The sequence below is a fragment of the Camarhynchus parvulus genome, chromosome 15 (assembly GCF_901933205.1).
Source record: "Camarhynchus parvulus chromosome 15, STF_HiC, whole genome shotgun sequence".
NCBI lineage: Eukaryota > Metazoa > Chordata > Aves > Passeriformes > Thraupidae > Camarhynchus > Camarhynchus parvulus.
In genome coordinates this window covers 2174095-2197066 of record NC_044585.1, presented here as the reverse complement: position 1 = coordinate 2197066, position 22972 = coordinate 2174095, and the positions used below count along the sequence as shown (strand labels likewise).

Here is a 22972-nt window from a genome sequence, read left to right as displayed (position 1 = left end):
CCGCCAGCCGGGCTCGGCTGGGAGGTGGAAGGGGAGGAGGCTGTTCGCAGCCCGGGGTGCTCGGCCGGAGGCTGGGCAGGCACGGCGGGTGTGCGGTGCCAGCCCGGGCCCGGAACGGCGGTTCGGGAGCGATCAGTGCATCTGAGCATCCCGGGATGGGAACCGCAGAGGGATGAGCACGGGGCAGTGTCCAGCACTGGCACCCAGCAGCGGGGAGGGAGCGAGGGATGGAGGGAGGGGGCCCCTTGTCTATTTACAGATCGGTACAAAATCTTAAGGCGTGCTGGGGATACAACGGCAAGCCGGGCTAGGGCTGCGGCAGGGCCCTGGCAGTCCGCACGGCTGCCCGGCGGAGTGGCTCTGGCAGCAGCCGCACGTCGCTGTCCTCCTCCTCCTCTGCCGGTAGGGTCGGTGTCCTTCAAAGCCCCGGGCTCGGGGTCATTCCTCCTTGGCCAGCGTCTGCAGCAGCGAAGGGCTGCTGTAGTGAGTTATGTAAACATAGGAAATGTCATGGATCAGTTCTACGGGATGGGTTCAGGTTAATTATGTGAGCGTGATCCCATTCCAGGCTGGCCTGGTGGCTTTTGGGATGTTATTGCTAGAAGAGAGTGGCCTCCCTTGCCTGTAAAGAACATGGCAGCTGCTTTTACATTGATAGCAACTGAAGCTGGGGCTGCTGGAACTGGAGAGGAGCAAACTCTGTCACTTGTGACAGGCACCTGTTGTGTCAGATGCTGAGCCTGGAAGGAAGCCAGGAATGGCAGAGGGAACCCTCTGTGTGGCTGCTGGAGGTAAAGGGAGATGACAGGGGAGCATGGAGGACACAGGCATCCCCCTTATCTGAAGGAGTTGGAGGAGGGTGTGCAGCTGAAGAAGTCCTGGCTGATCTGGCGTGGGTAGCCCTCCAGCACTTTCACCTGGACCGGGTCAAACTTCCAATAGTCTCGGCCTCTCAGGAAATAGGCAAAACCTGTGGGTGAGAGAGGACGGTTTAGAAGAGGCAGCATTCACGTGGCTCAGAGCTCTTTGCCAGCATTTTGTTCTGCTGACACTCTGCAACACATGCAGTATGAAAAAGAGCTGGAAGAGACAGGAGATTTTACTTGAACTCAGCCTTGTGGCATTCACTTTTCTTTCACACTGTTTTAGTTTAGATAAAACCTCTAGTTTTACTTTTTGGACAGTACACAGGATGGATTTTATTTTATTTTCCTGGTGGGTTTAAATATGAAGACCGGCTCAGAGCATCTGTTCTGTGGGCAAGCTGCCCTGGAATTTAGATTCTGGAAGCAGTGGGGAGTTGTTTCACTTCATCCTTAGAGAGGAAAGAGGCACTCACCACACTTGGCATCCCAAGCACCCTGGCTGTCCCCAGTGTTTCTGTGACACTGCCCTACTGTTTTCAGCATGGGGCACACACGGGAGGACTGGTCTGATTTTATGAAAAATCCTTTCCTTAGGATTTTTCCTCCTGAGAAGCTGAGAGGCCTCAGGAACAAGATGTAAACATTGATTATCTTCTGCTGTGGAATGCAACAGGTGGATCTGTGATTGGCCCATGTTGGCTGTTTCTAATTAATGGCCAATTACAGGCAGCTGGCTCAGACAGAGTCTGGGACAGAAGCCTTTGTTATCATTCCTTTGTATTCTATTCTTAGCTAGCCTTATGAGGAAATCCTTTCTTCTATTCTTTTAGTATAGTTTTAATGTAATATATATCATAAAATAATAAATCAAGCCTTCTGAAACATGGAGTCAGATCCTCCTCTCTTCCCTCATCCTGAGACCCCTGTGAACACGGTCACACTGGTCAATACCAAAAGCAGCCTGTTCTTTGTTCAGCTCCCCTGTAGAAGCGTGGGCAGTGTTTCTGTTGTCTTCTCATCCCTTCCTTTGCCAGGAGCAGTGAGAGGTGGGCAGGACTCTGTGACAATTCCTTGGTCACATATTTGACTTCTCTCTATCACACACTCACATATCGCTTGCTGCAATTAATGGCAATGAAACAACTTCTCAATTCTCTCCCCACTGGTGGGAACTGCCCCTCTACACTGTATGGGTGTGTTGTGACTGGGCAATATCCACTACAACCACATGTGCAGAGCTGTGAGGCAGAGCAGGCTGAGCACTGACCCAGCTCATCCTGGAAGGCGGCGTCGATCTCGGCCGGGACGCCGCGCCAGTCGGCCATGGCCCGTGGGTAGATGTTGTCCACCTGGCGCCTCTGGGGGTTGAAGCGCCAGTAGTTGCCTCCACTGAAGATGTAGATCTTGTTCTTCTCAGCCCCCCACACCAGAGCTGCCTGCACTGGGGATGCTGGGAGGCCCAGCTCCACGATGGGGGTGGGACCGGATACCCGTCTCTCACCATCGTAAATCCAGTACTGGGAATCTATTGAGGAGACAGAAAAGGGAAACAAGGGGTCAAAAACTCGGATAATTTGGCAGTGAACTGTGCAACTGGAGCTGGTGCCTTGGCACAGCTCCCACAGGAAGCTGTGCCTGAGAGGCAAAAACACCACCAAGTGTAATGGATGCTGCCACTGTTGTGTGTCCAAAATGCTGTCAATGATTGACATCCTACCTCAGTCCAGCCTGGTGGGTGTTGATGGGGGACAGGAGGGTCCATTTCAGCAGCATTTTTCTCTGTTTTCTCTATTTCTCTCTCATTTTCTCTATTTTGGAAGCTATAAAGGACTTGGCTGGAGGGACCAGCCTCTGCCCTGCAATCTCAGCATCTGGAAATCATGTGGACATGCACAGGCACAAAGAGGGCATGTGGCTGGAAAGGAGTGAGCTGCAGAAACCAGGAAGAATTTGCCAAGTTGATATAGAGACTGGAAGCAGAGTTCCAGATTAGATTAAAATGGGAATCTCTGTAATTAGCCTACGGCATGTAATACTTTCCCCTTATCTCATTTTAACTCACCGTAGGAGCCTGCCAATTTCAGTGCTGTAAGCCCTTGTGTGCAGGTCAGGTGCTCAGAAATGTGTTCATGCAGGAGCTCTGCCTGCAGAGCCACTGGTGTGATTTTGATACTCAGTCTCATGGAGTGCAGGTGAGGTGTGCACACCCACAACGAGTTCCCAGGTCATTCTGCATCCCTCCTATCCCAACCTCCACTTGGGAAGAGCATTAAAGAAAACAGTGGAGCTGAAACAGGGTTTGTTGCTGGCCTTGAACCCCAGAGATGGCCAGGAGGTGGTTTCATTCCTAATCTTTCTGGTTGCTGGACGTTGCCTGGCTCTGCACCCAGGCTCCCTGTAGGCTCATAAAGCCGTGGGGTACTAGGGAATTTCCACATCCAGGTCTCTGAGGAGCACAGAAAATGCTGTCCCCACCCTGAGCAGGGCCCTGGGGACACAAGCACAACCAGGGCACTGCTGGGGTTCACTTCTGGCACAGTGCTTCCCATGACAGCTGGAGAGATAGAGCAAATGTTTCCTTCCGTCTCCTCTGCCAGGGCAGAGGCTCATTACAGATGTTTGTGTTCCAGGGGAGGAGGATGGGATATTGTGGCTGTGTTTAAAACCAAAGTGAACTCTTGTTCTCAGTCCTCAATAGGTGATAAAAGTTTAAATAGTTAAGGAAACAAATAACAAGGCTTACTGAACTTCTGAGGATTTCCAGGGGATTTATTGTCCCAGGAACCTGCTGGGTCCTGACTACCCCTAAGTAACTGAGCTTTCTGAGCCATCTGATCACAGCCCAGCTCTTACCTTGGAAAAACCAGATGTTGCCCAGCGGGTCCTCGAAGGTGGCATCGACAGAGCTGGGGATGCCCTGCCAGTGGCGAGAGGCCAGGGCTGGGTACCCGTCCTGCAGCCTCCCAGCGCGGAGCCGCCACACGTAGCACGAGCTGAAGAAGAACAGCTCCCCCCGGATGGTGGCTGCAGCATCGAAGGCCGTGAGGCAGGCGTCGGGCTGCAGGGCCTGCCGAGGCACAGCGGGTCAGGGCTGCCCCCAGAGCCCCCCTGAGCCCCGGCAGCCCCGTTTGGGTTGGGCACAGGCTGCCTGGAGATCCCCTCCCTGCACATCCCAGTGCCAGCTGTAGGGGCTGGGCTGGGCTCAGCAGTGCTGGTGTGTAGGGGGATAGAACATAAGTAAATAAAGGAAGTATACAATGTAATCTTACCCCCTAAAGAGTTGCAACAGAGCTAATTATTAAGGATTAGGAGCAGGCCTGATGTTAACAGGCCACAGCTGTAGCCAATAAGAAGAGCATTATAAAGGAGCGGATTGGTTGGCCAAGGGAGTCAGTTGGTTACTGGTAGTACAAGGAAGGGTCAGTGCCTAGAGGAGCTGCCTAAAAACAACATCAAGGCGGTATGAAACTCTAGCAATATGGAACTCTTGCACTATAATGGCAACAGTGGTGGAAGAGGCAGACAACACTTGAGCTGCTGCCAGGGCAGCCCCAGCCAGGGTGTCAGGGAAGGGTACAGAGCAGCCCTGCACTCACCTCCACGTTGGTGATCTCATTTGTTTCGAGGTCTGGCTGGGGCAGCTCTGCTGGCTGGGTCGGGGTTGGGTCAGGATGCACTGAGGGTTTCCCGTACAGGTACTGGATGCCTTGCTTGTCATCCTCGCTCAGGCTCAGGGGGTAGCGGAAGATGTAGAAAGGGGACATCAGGGACTTGGAGACTGCCGTGTGCTGCAGGCCTAGCACATGGCCAAACTCGTGGGCAGCCACTTGCAGGAGGTCAGTGCCTACAAAGGGAAAAGATGGAATACACTTTTGTCTACTCACATGCTTTGGCCTCCTGGGTCTGTTCCTGCCAGTTACCAGACACTGACATGTGTTGTAGGAGTCCAAAAAGAGGAAAGAGAAATCTACCTCCAACTGTGTTGTTCCCAGATATCTTCTGTGTAGCTCAATAATATGTTGTAGGGCTTTTTTTTTTTTAAGGGCATAATAAAGGAGTTCACTGGTTCAGAAGCACCATGACTCAATTCATACGCTTGGGCACATGGGTAATCTGCAGTTCTGTTGTCAGAGGCTCTTGCCACCTCCTCAGCTACCAGGAAGAAAAGGATTTTCCATGCACTTTTGGAAAGAAGAAATTTGCACAGAGAAGGATGTGTAGGAGGTGGTTTGTTCAGGTTGGTGTTTGTCCACCCAGCTTGAAGTTGTTGGCTAGAGCTGAAGTTCAGCAAGTCCCACTTAGATCACACCCACTGTGGAAGATACTGGTGTTGGTAAGAGAACTCTGGGATTAACACTTGCCAAAGGCCTTTGTCACAGACAGCAGAGGGAGCTCATTTATTGCTTGTCTGGGGACTGTGTCAAGAAGGTGTCATTTAGAAATAAATCCATGAAATATTATCTAATGTCAAGGTCTGAAAATTCTTCACCAGATTTAAACAGATTTATGGGAGACCGTGTTTTAGGAATACATGACCTTGGAGCATCTACAAAAGGAGAGGGGGGGGAAAGGGATTCAGTACACAAACTTGTATTGTTTGGCAGGTTTTGTTTAGCTTCCAAAGGGTCCTTTCTGAAGCTGGTAAATTTCACTGTGTCCCAGCATATTCATTCACTTGCCTTCAGCCAGAAATCCTCTGAGCTGCAGCGCAAGTGATGAGAGCAGCAGGGATGTGGCTCAGCCAGCCTCGGTGCTCCAAGCAGGATTTCCCTGCTGGCTCCAGGGGAGAATTCCCAGGTCACTTCTCAGCACCAGGAGCATGGAGAACACAGTGGGGAGGAACCCCTGGGAAGGGTGGAGGGGAAGGTGAGCCCTGCCTTCCTCCACTGGCCAGCTTTACCTGGAAGCCACAAATCTGCACAGCACTGACCTGATTAAATCAACACATCTAGGTCAGCTGGGAGAGTGGGATTTCCATGCCAGTGATTTATTACAAACTTTCAGACACTTCTGTTTAGCTTGGCAGGCTCCTCACTTGCTGCTTTCCAGTGTTGGCAGATGAGCTGTGCTGTCAGATTCTGCAGCGGAGGTGCACAACAGCACAGCTGAAGGAGCTGTGCTGGACAGCATCCCTGTGTCCCTCGTGGATGGTCCTCGTGGAGTGACCCCAGGGCACACTCCTGCTCTCCCATCAGTAAAATGAGGCCAAGGATTTCGCTGTCTCACTGAGAGCTGAGTCAAGGATTTATCCCTGTTTATATCCTAAAGCTCTTTTCAGCATATTAAATGGCAATTAGCTCCAAAGAGCTTTTACAACAGTTATTTATGGATGATATGGGAGGGGGGGAGAAGGGCGAATGCCATGGAATAGAGCTGGATTCTCAAGGGAACTGGTGTCCACTTTCAGTTCCCGGTTTGCCCCCAACACTGTTTTGTGGGAGAATGCAGGAAATTCTTCAACAACAGAGGGTGAGAACCAACAGAGCCCACCCCTGCCCCAGGAGCAGAAACCTCTCTGCAAAGAGCTCCTGTGCTTGTGATTCTTGTTTTGGGCCAGCACAAGCAGGAGACACAGCAGTGCTGTGCCCCATGCAGCCAAACTGGCCTGCAGCTGGCACTGACAGGGTAGTGGCACCCCACGGGCTTTGGGGGTGCCCACTGACATGGCCAGCATTTTTGGGAATCCCCAGAGAGGCCTGGGGTTAACTTGTGCTTTGTGATTATTTCTTTGTCCTTGTAGATAAACTGGGAAGCAGGAGGAGGAGCTGACCTGGGTTAATTTTGGTGAGTCTTCCAGAAACTGATGCTCTGGGCACTGCTCCAGTTGGTCCCAGGCAGTAGTGCCGTATCTCATGAGATACTGTGACACCAGACCCTGAGTGCCCAGGCTGAGAGCTACCAGCTTGGATCTATTATTAGCAAAAATCTAAAAAAGAGTCTTGACTGGATGTGGTGTTGTTTATGGTCAAAGCATTCTCAAGCCATGGGGACAGAGCTGGAGCCTGGGTGGTTTCCCTTTATGGACTTGTTTGAGGGCAGATGGTGAACAATGCATGCAGGGCCTGGGAATGAGGCTGTTCTTTGGAAGACAACAGTGTCACAGAGAGCTCCATCCTCAGTTTTCTCTCATCCTTTCCTCATTTCATTTCTAATGACTCCTGCCAATGCTGGGTGCAATTCCCCAGTGGCAGAGCACATGGCTGGGCAGAAGAGCCATCTCTTGCTGCTCCACACAAGAGGAATCCATGGGGAGCCAAGGTCCTGCTGCTGGACACCAGCTCTGCTGTGGCTGAAGGACAAAAAGACCTTAATGCTAACAGCCAGCTTCTAACTGGTGGGAGATCACAATGGTCACCACAAAAATAGTTATTCCCTGTCAGTTTTACAGGGTCCCTGTCCACAGCACAGGGAACCATTTCCAAGTTCACTGACAAGCATCCTGGAGCAGCCACAGCTCCCCCTGAAGCAGTGCCATACCCAGGTTGTTCCCAATGGTCCAGGTCTCGTCATAGTCAAAGTGCACGTCTCCTTCCCGGTGAGTTTTGGGGAAGAATGCGTGTGCCAGGATCCCTCCAGGCCCATCAAAAGGCAGGTTGTCTCCGTGCCAGTACCTGCAGGGGAGACACATTGCACCTCAGACAAAGGTCATGGAGCCCCAGCATCACAAAGCCAAAGGTGGGAGGCGCTGAGAGGGGACAGCAGCTCTCATCCTCATCCTCAGTTCATCCCACTTGTCTAGATCAACTGCTCAGAGCTATTTCAATTGCCACAAGCCAAATGCTGCTTCAGAGCCCTGAGGAAGCAGCTTGATCACACCAAGCACTGAGGAAGCAGATCTCAGTCACACCAAGCTCTGGGGAGTTTGTATGTTTTCTCAGGGATGTTTCTCCCCCTTCCCTCTCCAGCTTCCAGCCCAGAACTGACTGTGAAGCCTAAAGAATTAAGGAGGTGACTGCCTAAGCCAAGATTGAGTTGATATTTCTGGGTGGTGGGGGCTGCGGAGGGGCAGCTGGCAGCAAAACTGACAGCAAAACCCAGCCAAACTCTCAGGTCCTCACTCAGGCCAAGCCACTGATGAGTAATGAAGGAAACTCATGAGAGATGTGGCCACTTGAGAGAGCTGAGGGAGACAAATACACAGCGTGGAAATCACATCACTGCTTGGACAGTCTCCACTGCCCTCATTAGCTCTGTACAAACACGCAGCTCAGGGAAGTCTTTGCCCCAGTGAGTATTTTGCCAAAAGGGAATTTCAGGCCAGGAGCCAAGATTCCCTTAACCAAGAAACTATATTTGTCTTTGGGCAGACAGTTACATCCTTCACTCAAGGGACAGGATGGAGGACCTGAAGATGGAAAATCAAAACAAACGCTTAAGAAAACAGCCTGTGGGCAGAGAAACGTAAATGTACCAGGAAAATGAATGGATGATCAGTAACGGTGCTGTGTGCAACAGCTGCACTCACACCCAGCAGCCCACGACTGACAAAACTGGAACGATCCCAGTGTCTGAAAGCAGAAATATGAGCCTCCATGTGAGTGCCTGAGCTGTGTGCTGGCAGGTCTCTGCTCTGGGTCCAGCCCTGCTCCCCTGGCAGGGGCAGGGTGTGCTGCCCGCCGTGCCCACCTTGTGAAGTCGATGACGATGTCAGCCCGTCCCTCCTGCACCTCGGTGAACGTCAGCGGGGTCACATCACTCCAGACTTTCAAAGCTTCCTCTATGGTCCTCCTCACCTTAGCTTTTACAAGTTGCCATGGGAACCTGATAATTCTGGAAGGCAACAGACGCTGGATGAGGAGAGCATCAGCTGCTGTCCCATGGACAGGGCTGTGAGGAAGACACAGCTCTACAATCAGCATCACCAGGGCCACCATCCCCAGCACCAGAACGTCTCCAATCCATACATGCACTGCTCCAGCCCTCTCTACCAAGCAACATGTGCAGCAGATAAATCCCATCAGTGTTGGAACCCTCTGGCTGATGTGTCAGAGGTGAGCTCCCTGGAGAGTTTTGCAGATTCTGTGTTGTTCCGAAGTGCCACAGCACTCCCCAGGTCTATCCCCTGCAAGGCTGCCACCACAAAGATTCCTGAGAGTGGTGTGATGTGATTTCTTCTCCTTAATCTCTGCATTTTTTGCCACTGCAAAACTCGGGTTCACTGAGGAGTTGCTCCCACTTCCTCCAATAACAGGAGCAGACTGAAAGGTCTGCCACAGAGGGAAGTTTCCCTTCCATTAACAGTTGCTGTATGTAAATCTCTGCTGTGTTTCTTTCTTTAACACTACTGACCAAAAAGAAAAAAAAGGGAATAAGCCTTTCTGTTATCTGCAGCCTCCTGATGGTGTGAGGAATGATCTCCTGCATTGGATTAAGCACAAGATGATTTACATTCTGTCAAGGTCCATATGCCTGTGCTCACTTCTCCACTCCTAGCCCTGAGGGCAGCTGCAGAGGCAGCACAACCCTCCCTGCAGTCCGTTGGGCCGATTCACAACAGAGAATGTGTGGCGTGATTTGGGCAAAACTGTACACTGAAGTGGTGTTTATGGGACCATCAGAAACAGCTGAATAAAAAGATCTCTTTAAAATAAACTGTGAGGTGAGCCCCCTGCGGGGTGGCTGGGGGCGCAGAGGCACAGCAGGAGAGTGCTGGTGGTGGGGGCTCAGCTCAGAACATGTGAGGGCAGTGACAGTGTGAGGGCAGTGACAGTGTGAGGGCAGTGACAAGAGTGAGGGCAGTGACAGTGTGAGGGCAGTGACAGTGTGAGGGCAGTGACCCTGTGTGCCCAGGGGTGCTGGTGTGGCACTGCCTGGGGCTGAGGCAATGGCTGTGCACAACAGGAGAGCAGCTGTGTTTGTGGAGTGTGCTCAGGAGGGGATGAGGAGCTGCTGGGGACAAGCCTGACGCGGTTCAGCTTGTGGCTCCCCTGGCTCCTGCGCCTCTCACGGTCACATCACAGCTCTGGAGATACCAGACCAAGTGTTTGGGCAGGGAGAAGTGAACCAGCCTGGCTGCCACACCAGCCTGATTGCCACACAAACCTGAGTGCCACACCATCCTGAGTGCCACACCATCCTGAGTGCCACACCAGCCTGAGTGCCACACCAATGTGAGTGCCACACCAACCTGAGTGCCACACCAGCCTGAGTGCCACACCAGCCTGAGTGCCACACCAACCTGAGTGCCACACCAGCCTGAGTGCCACACCATCCTGAGTGCCACACAAACCTGAGTGCCACACCAATGTGAGTGCCACACCAGCCTGAGTGCCACACCAGCCTGATTGTCACACCAGTCTGAGTGCCACACCAGCCTGGCTGTCACACCAATGTGAGTGCCACACCAATGTGAGTGCCACACCATCCTGAGTGCCACACCAACCTGAGTGCCACACCAATGTGAGTGCCACACCAGCCTGACTGTAAGGCAGCCTGCCTTACCTGTAGGTGAGGTTGGTTTTGTCCCAGCGGCCCCCGGAGAGCACGAAGCGCTTCTGGCGGTTGCGGCCGCCCTGCGGCGGCGCGGGCGGCTCGGGGTCGGGCACGCCGCAGCGGGGCGGGTTCCAGCCGGCCCAGGGCCCCGCCGCCGCCCCGGGGAGGCCCTTGGCAGGCACGCCCGTGCCCACGGCGCTCACCAGGGCGGCCAGCCAAGGAGCCTGCTCCTTCCACGTCTGGTGCTTTCGAGACACGTCCTGAAAGGCAAAAGGAAAACCATGATTAGTGTCCGTGAAGATGCTTCCTGCTGCAGAGGGGTGGGCAGCTGCCCGCAGCAGTCCTGAGCAGTGGGTTCCACCTCTGCCACGGCTGTTTCCCCACTGGTAGGGCACAGCCTGCTCCCCACAAACACGCCGTGCTCCCTGCTCTGAGGCTGGCTCACACCTGGGGGGCACTGTGTCATGCCATGGCACCCACGAAGCACTCAGCTATTTTTGGTCCACATTTCCTTGGCAGCTGGCCTGCAGGAAATACTTTTGCAAGCTGTGGATGAGAACCAGACCCTTCAAGTATAAAACAAATCACCAGGGAATAAATTCTCCCCCTTTGCCCTACATCCTTTATTCCCTCCTGGCCCCGGGGTAGTGGTGACATTAATGGGAGGAAGTCTTCAGTCCCCAGCACACAGCTGTGCTCCTTGTTGTCACTTCCGTGGTGTCCTCTTGCTGCCCTGGCACTGTGGGCAGGTCTCAGCACGGCAGAGCAGGACACGGGGATGTGGGGTGACAGCCCAGAGAGCAGCAGGGACTGTCCCTGCAGCCCCAGCCCTGCCTGAGGGAAGGACTGCGCTGTGTCCCCTTGCCTCCCTGTACCTGTGATTCTGCTGGGGATAAGATCTCCTGGGCTCTCCCACGCTTATTTGGAAAAGCAAGGTTTCTCTTGACAATATTAATTAATGCTAATTAGCTGACTTCCACCGGTTTCCTACGTTGCCACCATGAAACACAACCCAGGTGTCACCTCCAAGGTGCTGTGAGGCTTGTGAAGCGAGAGGTGCTTGGTCCACATCACTGTGCTGCAGAGGGCCAAACACAGATTTATTTTTTTTTGCCTGATTTTACGCAGCAAATGAAAGGTGTTTGAGCAGGAGGAGATGAGATGCAGCACTGGTGAACGGGCAGGCTCTGTCCCACAGGGCTCCAGAGGGAGGACCTGGGCTTTAGGCAGCTCTTTCTTCTCCTGCAAAGAGCTGCCTCCTTGCAGGCCAGCTTTCCTGGCTGCCCTGCCAGCGACACGGGGGTCAGGATGGCACGGTGCCAGCGCTGCCATGATGCCTGTAATCCACATGCTGCCACCCTCTGCTGCCACAATGGGCCCATTCACGCGGGCTGGAATGAAGTGTGAAGGCCTTGGCATTGATTCTGCCCCTGAACTCCCAGCCCGTGCCCCTGAGCCAGGCACAGATGGACAGGGGAGCCAGGCAGGGCACTCTGGGTGTCCACACATCACTTTAGGCTTTTGGTGTGTCTGTCACTGCTCCAGCCTGCTGGCTGGTCCTCCCCAGACAGACAGACAGACAGACAGACCCCTTGGTGGCTGGGCACCTGCCAGCCTGTGCCTCAGAGCCATTGGTACAACCCTGGTGTCCCAGCGCTGGGGTTGTTGCCACAAGGATTTCAGGGCGAAGGAAGAGACGAGATCCTTGACTCGTGATCAGAAGGCTTGATTTATTATTTTATGATATATACATCTATTTAAACTATACTCAAAAAAAAGGAAAGGAGAGTTTCCAGAACCTGCTACCTAACCTAAGAATAGAAAAGTAAAGAATGATAACACACGAGCTGGCCTTGACAAGCTCCCAGAGCCAGCTCTCCTGTGACTGGTCACTGAACCAAAACATCCACACCAGACCAATCACAGATCCACCTGTTGCATTCCACAGCAGCAGACAATCTATTGTTTACATCTTGTTGCTGCACTTCTCAGCTTCAGGAGGAAAAATCCTGAGAGAGGACTTTTCATAAAGGAAATGTCTGTGACACAGTGCACTCTCAGACACCACAGGAACTGCACCAGCAAAGAGAGAAACCATCCAGAACAGCAGGATTTTCACACCCTGAACAGCAAAAGCTGCCCAAGCCATCAGCCACACATTGAGCATCCATGCAGGGCTCAGGGGGAGGAGGAGCACGGGCTGGGCTGTCCCCAGGCTGCTCCTGCTGGGGCTGGAGCCCTGCCAGGCTGCAGGTACCTGTCCTCTAAGAGGAGCTCTCTGAGAGCCGCCTGGCACCCTGCCTGGGCTGGCAGCTCCTGCTGCAAAGGACAGCTGGCAGCACAAGCTGACAAAGTTCGTGTTCTGGCCAACATTTGCTGTCAGGGCCGATGACACCAGGCACACAATGGCTCTGTGTCACCAGAGCTCAGCCTGCAGGGCTGCACGGCCCCTGGGTGCACCCGCTGCCAGCTCCTGGCAGCTGAGGATTGGGGTGAGGAATGCGTCTGGCATTCCAAGTGCAGGGCCTAGGAGCGCAGGGAAACCCTCGAGGAGTGCTCAGGTGGGTGGGTGGGCTGAGGCTGACCCAGATGCCCTTACCCCTGGTTTTAAGGCCAGTTCCTTTACAGGCTGGGGCCACTGCCATGAACTGGAGGTTATCTCTCTCCTCTGCCCAGGAGCAGAGAGAGGAGAAGCTGCCTGTTTCCTTCTTGCCCCGAGGAATCCCCTGTTCAGAGGCAGAGCAGAGGCAGTTTCTCTCTCCTCTTTGGTCACCTCAAGGCACTGCTATGAATCCCAGCTTTCCAAACCCCACCTTGCAACAGCAGCACCCTCCCTGCTCCTCCTGCCCTTTGCAGGTCCTGGAAGGGGCACAGTGTGCTCCTGTGGGTGGGACAGGAGGCAAGACCTGCCCTGGTGCTCTGTGTGTGCCCCTGGACAAACAGTGACTCTGTCCCTGTCGTCACTGCACCGACATTAGCACCATGGCAGGAAAGGGCTGGAAAATGCCACTGCAGGCAAGGGGAAGTGTGACAGGCACAAACCACTTGCCAAACAATGCTCAGGGGACACCCAGGCTGGAGATCTTGGCCTCCTTGGCTGGGCACACCTTGCTGCAGGCACTTCCCGGGGGTTAGATACCGTGTCCGCTTGCTTAAGGCTGCATCCTTCCCAGGCAGTGCTGAGCCCTCCCTCTCGTGGGGAGATCTGCCTTGTTCCCCGAGCTCTGCTACCACACCCAGGGCCCTGCTGCTGCCCAGGGAGGGCAAGGGGAGGAGGGCACTGGGTACCCATCAGGGCATCCCACCAGCAGAGGGGAAGGAATTCCTGAACACAAAAGCGAAGGAAAATCCCAGGGTTTGTCCCAGCAGAGTGCAAAACAGATCTGAGCCTCTGGCTGAGTGTGTGCAGCCACTGGCAGTGCCCCTCCCTGCAAAACCCACAGCTGGGCATGGGAACAGCTGCCTTGTAGTCAAGCAAGAGGCCAGGGCTGTGCAATAGAGGCTGGTCAGTAAATGTGAACACAGCACAGGCACAGAGAGGATTCCAGGCCTGAAACCAAGGGCTGAGGGCAGTGGGGACAGCAGAGGAGCAAAGCTGTGCCAAAGAGGGCTGTGCTGCAGGCTGGTCACAGCTCCTCACCAACAAAGTGCCTCTTCCTGCAGCCTCATGACTGAAAGGCTGAGGGGGAGCAGGAGGGAAGGACAGATCCCAGGGGACAGCAGAAGCCACAGCGGAGGTACAGGCTGCCCACTCAGTTCCTCACAGCTTTATCAGCCTTCAAGTGCTGTGATACAGCAGCCATCACCTCTGGGTGTGCTGGAGGCAGATGAGCACCAGCCAAGCTTCCCAGGAAGTGTCCCAGCCATCCCAAGGAGCCAGGAGCATCTTTAACCTCCTGGTGTTGGGCAGCACTCACCCTGCAGAGCCCCCGGGAGCAGCTGCAGCTGCAGCAGCACAGGGGCAGGGGAGCATCAGCCTAAATGTGCCCAGGGGTGGGGCTGGTGCCTGCTGCTGACCAACCCACGGCTCTCCTGAGCCTGGCTCCATCCTCCTCTGCCTGCCTGAACTCAAACTTGTGTCCTCTTTGTGCACCCAGGCTCCTGGCTGCTCCTGTGGCGTGGACATGAAAGGAGACCCCTCTCCCTGTCAGACAGGAGTGACTGGACAAGTTACAGCCTGAATCCTTCAGTCTTGGGTGCTTCCCCTTCACTTGGGGAGCGAGCTCATGGACTTTGTCTCTATTTCCCTGTCCCTCCTGCTCCTGCTTTTCCATTGCTTCTGTTTCTGCTTCCTCCTTTTGTTACTCAGAGCATTTCCAAGGCCCTGGTGTTTGCTGCCTCTGGCTGGCAGCATTATCCCCTCCTCCCTACAAGCCTGCACCTCGGAGCCCTCCTGCCCTCATTTCAGCAGAGATGCTTTCTCTTGCAGTTCTCTCACCCCATTTTTGCTCACTGTGGGGTGGCCATGCCCCCCAAGGGCTCTGCACCCCTCAAACAGCAATATCCCTGCCTGATCTCAGCACTGTTCTCCTGATGCAGGGACAGCTTTTTGTGCAGCCTGCCTCTCAGCCCAGCATGGATTTGCAAGGGTTGGATTTGAAAGTGCAGCTACAGCTGATGGTTAATGGTAAAACTGGAACCAGCCTTCGTTTTATTCAGGTTGTGTTCCAGGAGCAGCCTGGGCTGGGAAGGTGCTGATGCTGCAGGTGGAATTTCACAGCAGAAATGTGATTGTGGTGTGGTCTAACCCTGAGCTAAATGTGCTCCTGGTCCAGGCACTGTTAGTGGAAATGATGCCCTGGCAAAGCCAGCAGATTTATTGATCTTGCCTCCCCAGGACAAGGTCTCCCAGCCCCTCCATGAATTCTTTGCTCACACAAAATTCTTCACTCCAGGACTGCTCCATGCTGGCTGCAGCCTGGTCCCACTGCAGACAGGGAGAGCACAAAGGCTGGGCCCAAACAGGAGCTGCTGCAGCGCCTGGCTGGGCACACACTGCTGGACTTTCCTCTCCCCTCACTTCCACACCCTGGCACCGTCCAGCACTACCTCCAAGAGCCTGACGCTTTGTTTCCGGATTACTTGGTGGTAGTTGTTGTTGGCAATGAAAAAAGGAAAATGTTTATTCTTCCTAAGCAACGTGGAACATGAAACGTTATGGACTGCAAATGTTTATGGCCACAGAGAGAATGAGAAGAAGCAGGCTTTGGTGCAACAAGAGAAAGCAAATGAATAAACACTGCAGGACTATTTTTATTATCAGACATTTTAATTATGTGACAGTTTGTGAGACTATTCCATCAACAACACCACAACCAAGCTGCTGGTGTCACCCAAGCAACAGTTTGCCAGAAACAGGAGTACTGACAGAGCAAACGAGCCCCAGGATGCTGACATAGCAAAAGGTTTCAAGAGCCCTTAATCTGATGACCTAGAATTCCCCTTGAAACGAAGAAACTGCTCTAGGATGTGGCGGGGGAGGAAGGGGATTGAGATGTTTTGTTCATTGTGCACTTACATCCAAGCTAAGGGGAGCCATGAGCTACCAGTGCCTCTCTCCTGCCCAAATCCACCAACAGGAGGAAGTCTGGTTCACCTGCCTGTCCTTGCTGGGACTCCTCTGTCTGCACCAGGATCTCAGTGAGCGTCTAAAAACATGTCTGTGGCCTTAGTGAGCCCCTGGAGTGCTCTGCTTTTCATTTTGCTGGGCAGCTATGTGCAGACTCAGCTGTGCTCCCATTTGCTTTTGGCTGAGCCATCCCCAGTGCAAGAACACCCACAAACCCTTTCTTTACCTGTCCACGTATTTGAGATTGGTAGGAAAGAGCTACAAAAGTAGGAGAAAATGGGGGAAAGTGGGGGAAAGTGGGGGAAAGTGGGGGAAAGTGGGGGAAAGTGGGGGAAAGTGGGGGAAAGTGGGGGAAAGTAGTCCAGCATCTCTGCAGGACAACTTTCCACTAAAAATCCTTTTCAAACAACTCCTACACAGTGCATCCCCTTGTTCTGCAGAGCCCCACAGGTTACGGTGACAGGGCAGGATAAGCAGGGGGGAAGCAAGAGCAACATAACCTGGAGAGGGGGATCCTCCCCAGACTGCTCCTCTCCTCTCCTCTCCTCTCCTCTCCTCTCTTTCTCCTCCTCTCCTCTCCTCTCCTCTCTCCTCTCCTCTCCTCTCCTCTCCTCTCCTCTCCTCCTCTCCTCTCCTCTCCTCTCCTCTCCTCTCCTCTCCTCTCCTCTCCTCTCCTCTCCTCTCCTCTCCTCTCCTCTCCTCTCCTCTCCCAGCTGCACCCCAATCCCTGCCGCACTGCAGGGTGTGTGTGTCTGTGTGCTGCCTGTGAAGCACAAACACAACAAACCCGCTGCGGAATAACTGCTTACATGTGTCTCGAGCCTCTCCCAGAGCAGAAGATAAATATGCCTAAAATTACCCGAGCCCTGGCTGCAGTTTTTAAATAGCCAGACCAAGGAGTGCAAATCAAACCCCTCCTGCTGGAGCCGCCTGAGCCCGGAGCGAGGCAGCAGGGGCCGTGGGGAAGGCAGTGCCCTGCTGCCAGAGGGGAACCTGCCGTGCTCCGGGGGCAGCTGCAGCACCCCTGAGGGGTTATGTTGGCAGCTGGGAGGGTGCCCACCACTTCTCCACCGAGAGAGACCTTCCCAGCGAATGCAGGGCTTTGATTTCCCCGGGGAGCCGCAGGCAGGGCAGGAATTCCGTGTCTGCGCGTGCACAGCCGGGGGACTGCAGATCTTTTGTTCTCAAGTTTTACAGTGGACACCAGACCCAGCCTCTACTCTGCTCTCAGTTTGCTCTCGCTTTCTTTAGGCATTAGTATAAAAGTGAAGGAGCTCTACAGGGTTTGCCTCAAAGAACAAAAGTCCTTCTGCAACTTGCCCTATAGCCTGGCTTTAAAGTGAATCTTAGCCCTGATTCCCTCCCCTCTCAGCTGCTGCTGTTATGACTCGCTGTTGGAGCACAAACAGCCACAAACAGCTGGGTGCAGCACAAACTCCTGCTGTCCTTGCCCAGCCCCGTACTGGCACAGCCTGAGGAACTCCTGTGCTCTGTCTCACTGGAGTGTGAATCTTTTCCCGGCTCAGCCCCTTGGCTCCTTTCTCATTCATCGCCTGACAGCAAAAGGTGCCCAGACAGGAAATGAGCTGCTGTCAGACGTGAGGGAAACATCCCTTTGTGCAGCAGGCTGGAGCAGTCAGAGCAGGGAGCACGGGATGGCGTGGCACAGCTCTCTGTGAGCGAGGGCAGAGGGTGGCCAGGCCTCTGTCAGCCTGGCAGTGCCACCTCAGCTGTCCTGCACCCCCATGTTCCCCTGCTGCCACCTCCATCGTGTAGAACTGGCTGCACCTCAGAGGCAGCAGAATAACCTTCAGAAGCCTTGACAGCAGATGAGGAACACAAAAGAGCAGTTGTTTGGTGTGACAGAACTGCTATGTGAAAGGATGGGGGATCACCTGTCCATCTCCAACCCAACCAATGCACCCACCATCTCTGCAAAGGCTGAGTCAAATACATCAGTCTGAAAGCCAAGCCCCATGTGGCTGGTCCAACACATGAGCACAAGGCATTCCTGAACAAAACAGACCTGCAGGAGCATCACCTGGAGCTACTCCAGCCAGGAGGGAAGGATTAGCACTCACAGAGCAGAGCATGAGCCGAGGATGAGGAAGAAATCCCCTCTCTGTTGGCAGCCTGCCACCTGGGGGGACCTTCTGGAGCGTGGCAGTGGATTTGATGGAGCAGGAGTCTGAGCAGCCCTGGACCCTGCACTAACTCTGTGCTCTTCAGCAGTTTGGTGCACAAACCACCTCGAGGGGCACCGGCCAAGTGAGCTGAGCCCCTGCAACCCCTGCAGGCACTCAGCAGCTGTGGGTGCTGCCACAAGAACTGAACGGTGACACGGGCAGCTGGGCTGGGCTCCAGCTCAGGGGGTGAACCCCAGGCTGGCTCTCCCTTCCCCAGGACCCCACACAGGCCCTTGCTGGCAGCCAGAGCAGGACCAGGGGCTGTGCAGGTTCCTCCAGGAGCAGCAGCTTCCCAGCTCGCACAGGGCAGAGCACAAGGCACCTGCCAGCCCACGGGAACCAGCAGCCTCCAGCTTCGTGCGGGTGGAGCTCTGCCCTCCCAGCCCAGCCCCTGCTGCTGCCGGACGGGCCTGCAGCCGCAGAGCAGCATCATTCCTGGAGTGCAGGGTGCCACCAGCGAGCGCTCGGCCTCACCTTCCCCAGAGGCAGAGCGGGGCCGAGCGCGGTGACATTTCGTTGGGAGGAATGCGAGCACTTCGGGGGCCAAGGCTGCTCCGTGCCAAGTCCCAGCCCACAGCAGATTTAGCAGCCAAGTCAGAAAGTGCTCAGATGACAGAGCTGATAATAAAACCATCGACAGAACCTGAACTAATCCCCTTGGGCTGCTACCGGGCATTTGCTCTGTTATTATTTCATGGCACAGCAGCGAAGCGCATGTCTACAATAACGCGATTACACGCGCACACATTCCCAGCACAAGGAGCTCTCTGTCCTCTCCCGTCCCCCAAATCCCTCGCACGCCGCTGCTCCTCTCCGGCAGCCGCACTCCCAGGTGCTGGGATCGGGCAGGAAGAAAGAGCCCCGCTGCTCCTCTCCTGCCTGCCTTGGATTCATCCCTTCCGTCGCGCCTCCCCGTAACTTCTGGAGCTGCCAGCGCAGCGCGCAGGGGGTGCTGGAGCAGCAGCGGGGGCTCGGCTGCCTCTGAAGCAGCAGATGGGGGATGCCGCGTCCTCTCCTAAGCTCTCCTTGTCCCGGTCCCCGTTTTCCCTGGGGAACACGGCTGTGAAAGCTCCCCAAGAAGCCAGGAGGAGCCGCGGAGCGGGAGGCACGGCCGGGGCAGGAGCAGCGTCCCGCGGCCGGTGATTCCCGGCAGCGCCGCCCGTGCCGGCATCCCGAGCGCGGCTCGGGGATGGATGGATGGAGCGGCGTGGGGAAGACACAGCTCATCCCGTTCAGCGGAGGATCTGCCGGGGAGATCCCGCCCTCGGGACAGCACCGGAGAGCGGCGGGGGACGCGGAGGGAGGCACCGGGCGGTCCCGACTCACCGGCTTGTGTCGGCGGGCGGGCGCGGCGGGCGCGCAGTGCAGCAGAGCGGCGGCCAGCAAGGCGGCGGCGGCGGGCAGCGGCGGGCGGGCCATGCCGGGCGGCGGAGCGGGCTCGGACATGGGGCGCAGGAGGAGGGGGGGGTCCCTGCTGAGCCTTTTATCCCCCCACCGCGGCCGCCTGCCCTCCTCCTCGCGCCTCCTCCCGCTCCTGCCTTTTGTTCTCCCCGAGCCGCGGCTGCTCGGGCCGGGGGGACACGGCCCGGCCGCATCGCGGGAGGGGGGTCCGGTCCCGCCCGGCCCGGCCGCTCCGCCCCGCCACCCCCCGGGGGCGGAGCGGGGCGGGACCCCCCTCCCACGCCTGCCCGGCACCGGCCTCCGGGTCCTGCCTGCTTTGGGGTGCCTTTAAACGGGCCCCTTTAAAGGTGTCTCTCACCTCTGCTGCCTAAGGGCACCAAGGACTAAACCCCATCCTCTTAGTGCCCGTCGAGACCGCACCAGTCCCCGTGGGGAGTAGCTCACAGCCGTGTTTTAATGAGTTTGAGCCCCTGCTTTGCCTGTGCAGGGCTCTGCTTTGCTCACTTTTGCACTCACCCTTTGCAAGAAGGTTTTCCCGAGCAGGGATGCTGAGGGAGGGGAAGGAAGGGAGCAACTCCGCATTTTGGAGATGCCAAAGCCTTCTCCATCTGCTCAGCCACCTGGAGATGGAGGCAGCAAGGCACAGATCTGGTTTCTTGGTTCCTGTTTCTATGGGAGAAGCCCTGGATTGTGTCAGCATCCTCTCAGCAGACCAAGTTTCGCTGAAAATTGTTTCAAGAAATGTATTGCAAATAAGAAAACTTTGATCTCCAGCTGCCTGGGCTGGTGTGCAGGGAGTGAGTAAGGCTTCCTGACATCCCAGGCTCTATTACTGCTTTATTTGTCTGTGATCAGTTGTTCATGTTTAGTTTTATGGGAACCACGCTGACGATGTAAATCCTGGGTACGGTGAGCAGATGTGAGAAGAAAGAGCCTGGCCTTGGCTGGCTGTGGAAGGTGCTGCAGTGTTTAACTCACGGGCTGTTAGCAAGATGTCCCTGCACTGCAGCACCATGCCCAGAGTTTCCTCTAGGCCTTATTTGTAAAGGGGACGGAGGAGCAGGGAAAACCACGTTGCACTGTGGAATTTACCCTTCTGCTCTTATTCTGGCTGTGCCCCAGGAATGCAGAGCAGACCCTTGTTTCTTGCCTTTCTCTGAGCCAGACAGCTGGGTCCTAGTGAAAAAAAGCTTTCCTGCCTTTGTCTCTCTTTTCTTTAGTGTCTTTTCTTTTAGTGCTGGTCTCTCTGGGAGCTCAGTGCTTTCCAGCCCATGGCAGTGGAGCCCTGGGGAAGCAGGGAGATGCATGGGAGCAGCCTGTGAGGCAGCAACAGGCAGCTTGGCTCTTCTAAATGAAGGGAGATTTTAAAGGGGGTGCTCTGGGAAACTCGGTCCTTGCAGAGATGGAGCTGTGTGCGAGAACTGCTGGCTCCTGCCAAGGCACTCAGCACAAAAGAGAGTGCATGGCCTGTTTGGGATCACAGATATTTCCCAGCCAGGCCAGTAGATGTTTAGCAGCAGGAAAACGGCTGCTGGGTGTTCTGGGAACTGCCATGCCCTGTGTGCAGCCTGCAGAATTCCTTCTTGTTGTGTTCCTGAGCTGGGAGCTCTCTCAGCCACTGTCTGTCCTGTCCATGTAGCCCCATGGATGCACAGAGGCTGCTGCCCCATGAGCACAGGGGTCTCACCCCAGCCCCAGAGCACCGAGAGTGTGACACCCCTCAGTGTGACACCCCTCAGTCTGACACCCCTCAGTGTGACATCTCCCACTCTGCCATCTCACTCTCTGCTTGCTTTCCTGCAGCTCCTGCCAGGCTGGAGCCAGACTCAGGCTCCTTGGGATGGCTGCAGGAGGCTCAGTGGAAGCTCTCATGGCTGAGAGGGCCCGATGGTCACTGATGTTGCTGGTTGAGCATCCCTACATGGAGCTCTTCTTGCTCAGCACCTGTTCAGGGCCTTCCAGCCCCAGCAAGTGGCAGAGCTGTCAGGAGTTTTCCAAGTCCTTCTGACCACAAGCATCAGCTCTTCTCCCACTCCCCCAAGCCCTCCCGACAAGGAGGGCCTTGTGAACACCTGGGCAGGCAAAGCAGCATCGTAATGTGAGTCTCAGCAGGAACCAGCAGCTGGGGATAACCTCACTCTACACCCAGCAGGTGTTAGGGGGAAAGGGGCTGTGCCAGGGGAAGAGAACAGCAGGTTTGATTCTTTGTGAGCAACAAAGAGGTGGAATAACTCCCTCAACCCGTGGGCCACTTGGGTGTGACACTGCTGCAAGGCACTTGGGACTGAGGGGAGGTGGGGGAAGAGCTTCTGATGAGAGCCAAGGGGAAAGGGGAGGGAACTGAGAGAGAAACTGAATTTAAATGGATTAAGCCTGTCTGTCTAAAGTCCTTTGTTTCCTGTCACCTCCCTGGTGTGACTTTCACAGCTGTATTCTGTGTGCCTGGGGACCTGGCTCGAGGTCCCCTGCAAAGTCAGCACAGAGCTTTACACCCCCTGGGCATTTCCCTGAGCAGCTGGAAGAGGCTCCAGGAGCCAAACTCCTTTGATTTCTCTGATGTCTTTCCTGCTCTCTCTGTAGAAGATAGCCTCATGAGCTGATGTCTCCAGCATCACTGCGCAGTGGGTGACAAATGAGGACACGTCCCCACCAGGCAAGTCTTCGTTCTCCCCTCTTGCTTTTGGGATTCCCCTTTTCTCTGGCCCTGGCACCTCATTTTTCTCCTGGGCAGGCAAAGGGGGTGTTTGTACAGGTGGTGGTGGGTGCAAACAAGGCTGGGGGTGATGTGCAGTGAACTGCCCATGTCAACATGATTGATCAGGAGTACTTTTTGAATTACCCAGTTCTCATCCTCTGCTGGCAGCCCGAGACGTGGGCATGGGGAGAGGGCAAGAAAAGGCTGTGCAGTGGCAACTTGGCCTTTGGGCCTGGACTCACAAGTGGAAAGGTAAAGTAATATGTAAAATAAAATGTAGGTTGTCCAGCAAAGTGCTTTGCTTCAAATCTCTTTTGGGTTCTTTAATAATCTTTCAAATGGAAATGCTGGAATTGTGGAGGCTGTCCTGGATCCAAACAGTGAACCTTGAAAACACCAAAGTTCTCTGGACTTCAACTTAACTAGGTCAACCTCACTATAAAGAAACTCTTGCTTGATTCCCTACTACTTATTTTACACCTATTTTCTTTTGCCTTCCCCTTTCTTTGACCTTAATTCTGGGTTGAACCCAGCAGTGCAGAGCCAGGTGGGTTTGGGATCAGCTTGATGCCCTTGTGAACCCACGGGGCACGTGTGGGGCAGGGCCCTGGCTGCCTGCAGGGCTGCTGGGCAGGCACTGCTGCCCCCCTGACCTCGGAACGAGGGACGTGGTGGCAGGAGCCTGCTGCTCCTCACCTTGCAGAGGTGCACTGCACTCCTCAGGGCTCCAGGCTGGGAAGGGGTCCCTGGGGCAGCACTGAGACAGCCACAGCCTGTCCCCTGCACAGCGCACACTGCAGGGCAGCCCACAGTTGTTCCAGAT

General features: G+C 55.0%; 1 protein-coding gene across 2 annotated transcripts; it reads right to left on the bottom strand.

The window, feature by feature from the left end:
* Window positions 1-2: 2 nt before the first annotated feature.
* MMP11 (matrix metallopeptidase 11) lies at window positions 3-20073 on the bottom strand. Of its 2 annotated transcripts, none has more exons than XM_030958713.1 (8): window positions 19971-20073; window positions 10308-10558; window positions 8493-8636; window positions 7344-7477; window positions 4463-4710; window positions 3720-3933; window positions 2134-2391; window positions 3-970 (listed from the first exon to the last, which is right to left on the bottom strand). In XM_030958713.1, the coding sequence occupies exons 1-8, from the start codon at window positions 20034-20036 to the stop codon at window positions 837-839; spliced, it is 1449 nt and encodes a 482-aa protein (XP_030814573.1). In that variant the 5' UTR covers window positions 20037-20073; the 3' UTR covers window positions 3-836. The 2 variants fall into 2 exon arrangements, with proteins under 2 accessions (XP_030814573.1, XP_030814572.1); XM_030958712.1 differs by lacking the exon at window positions 19971-20073 and adding an exon at window positions 19380-19666.
* Between the last annotated feature and the right edge of the window lie 2899 nt (window positions 20074-22972).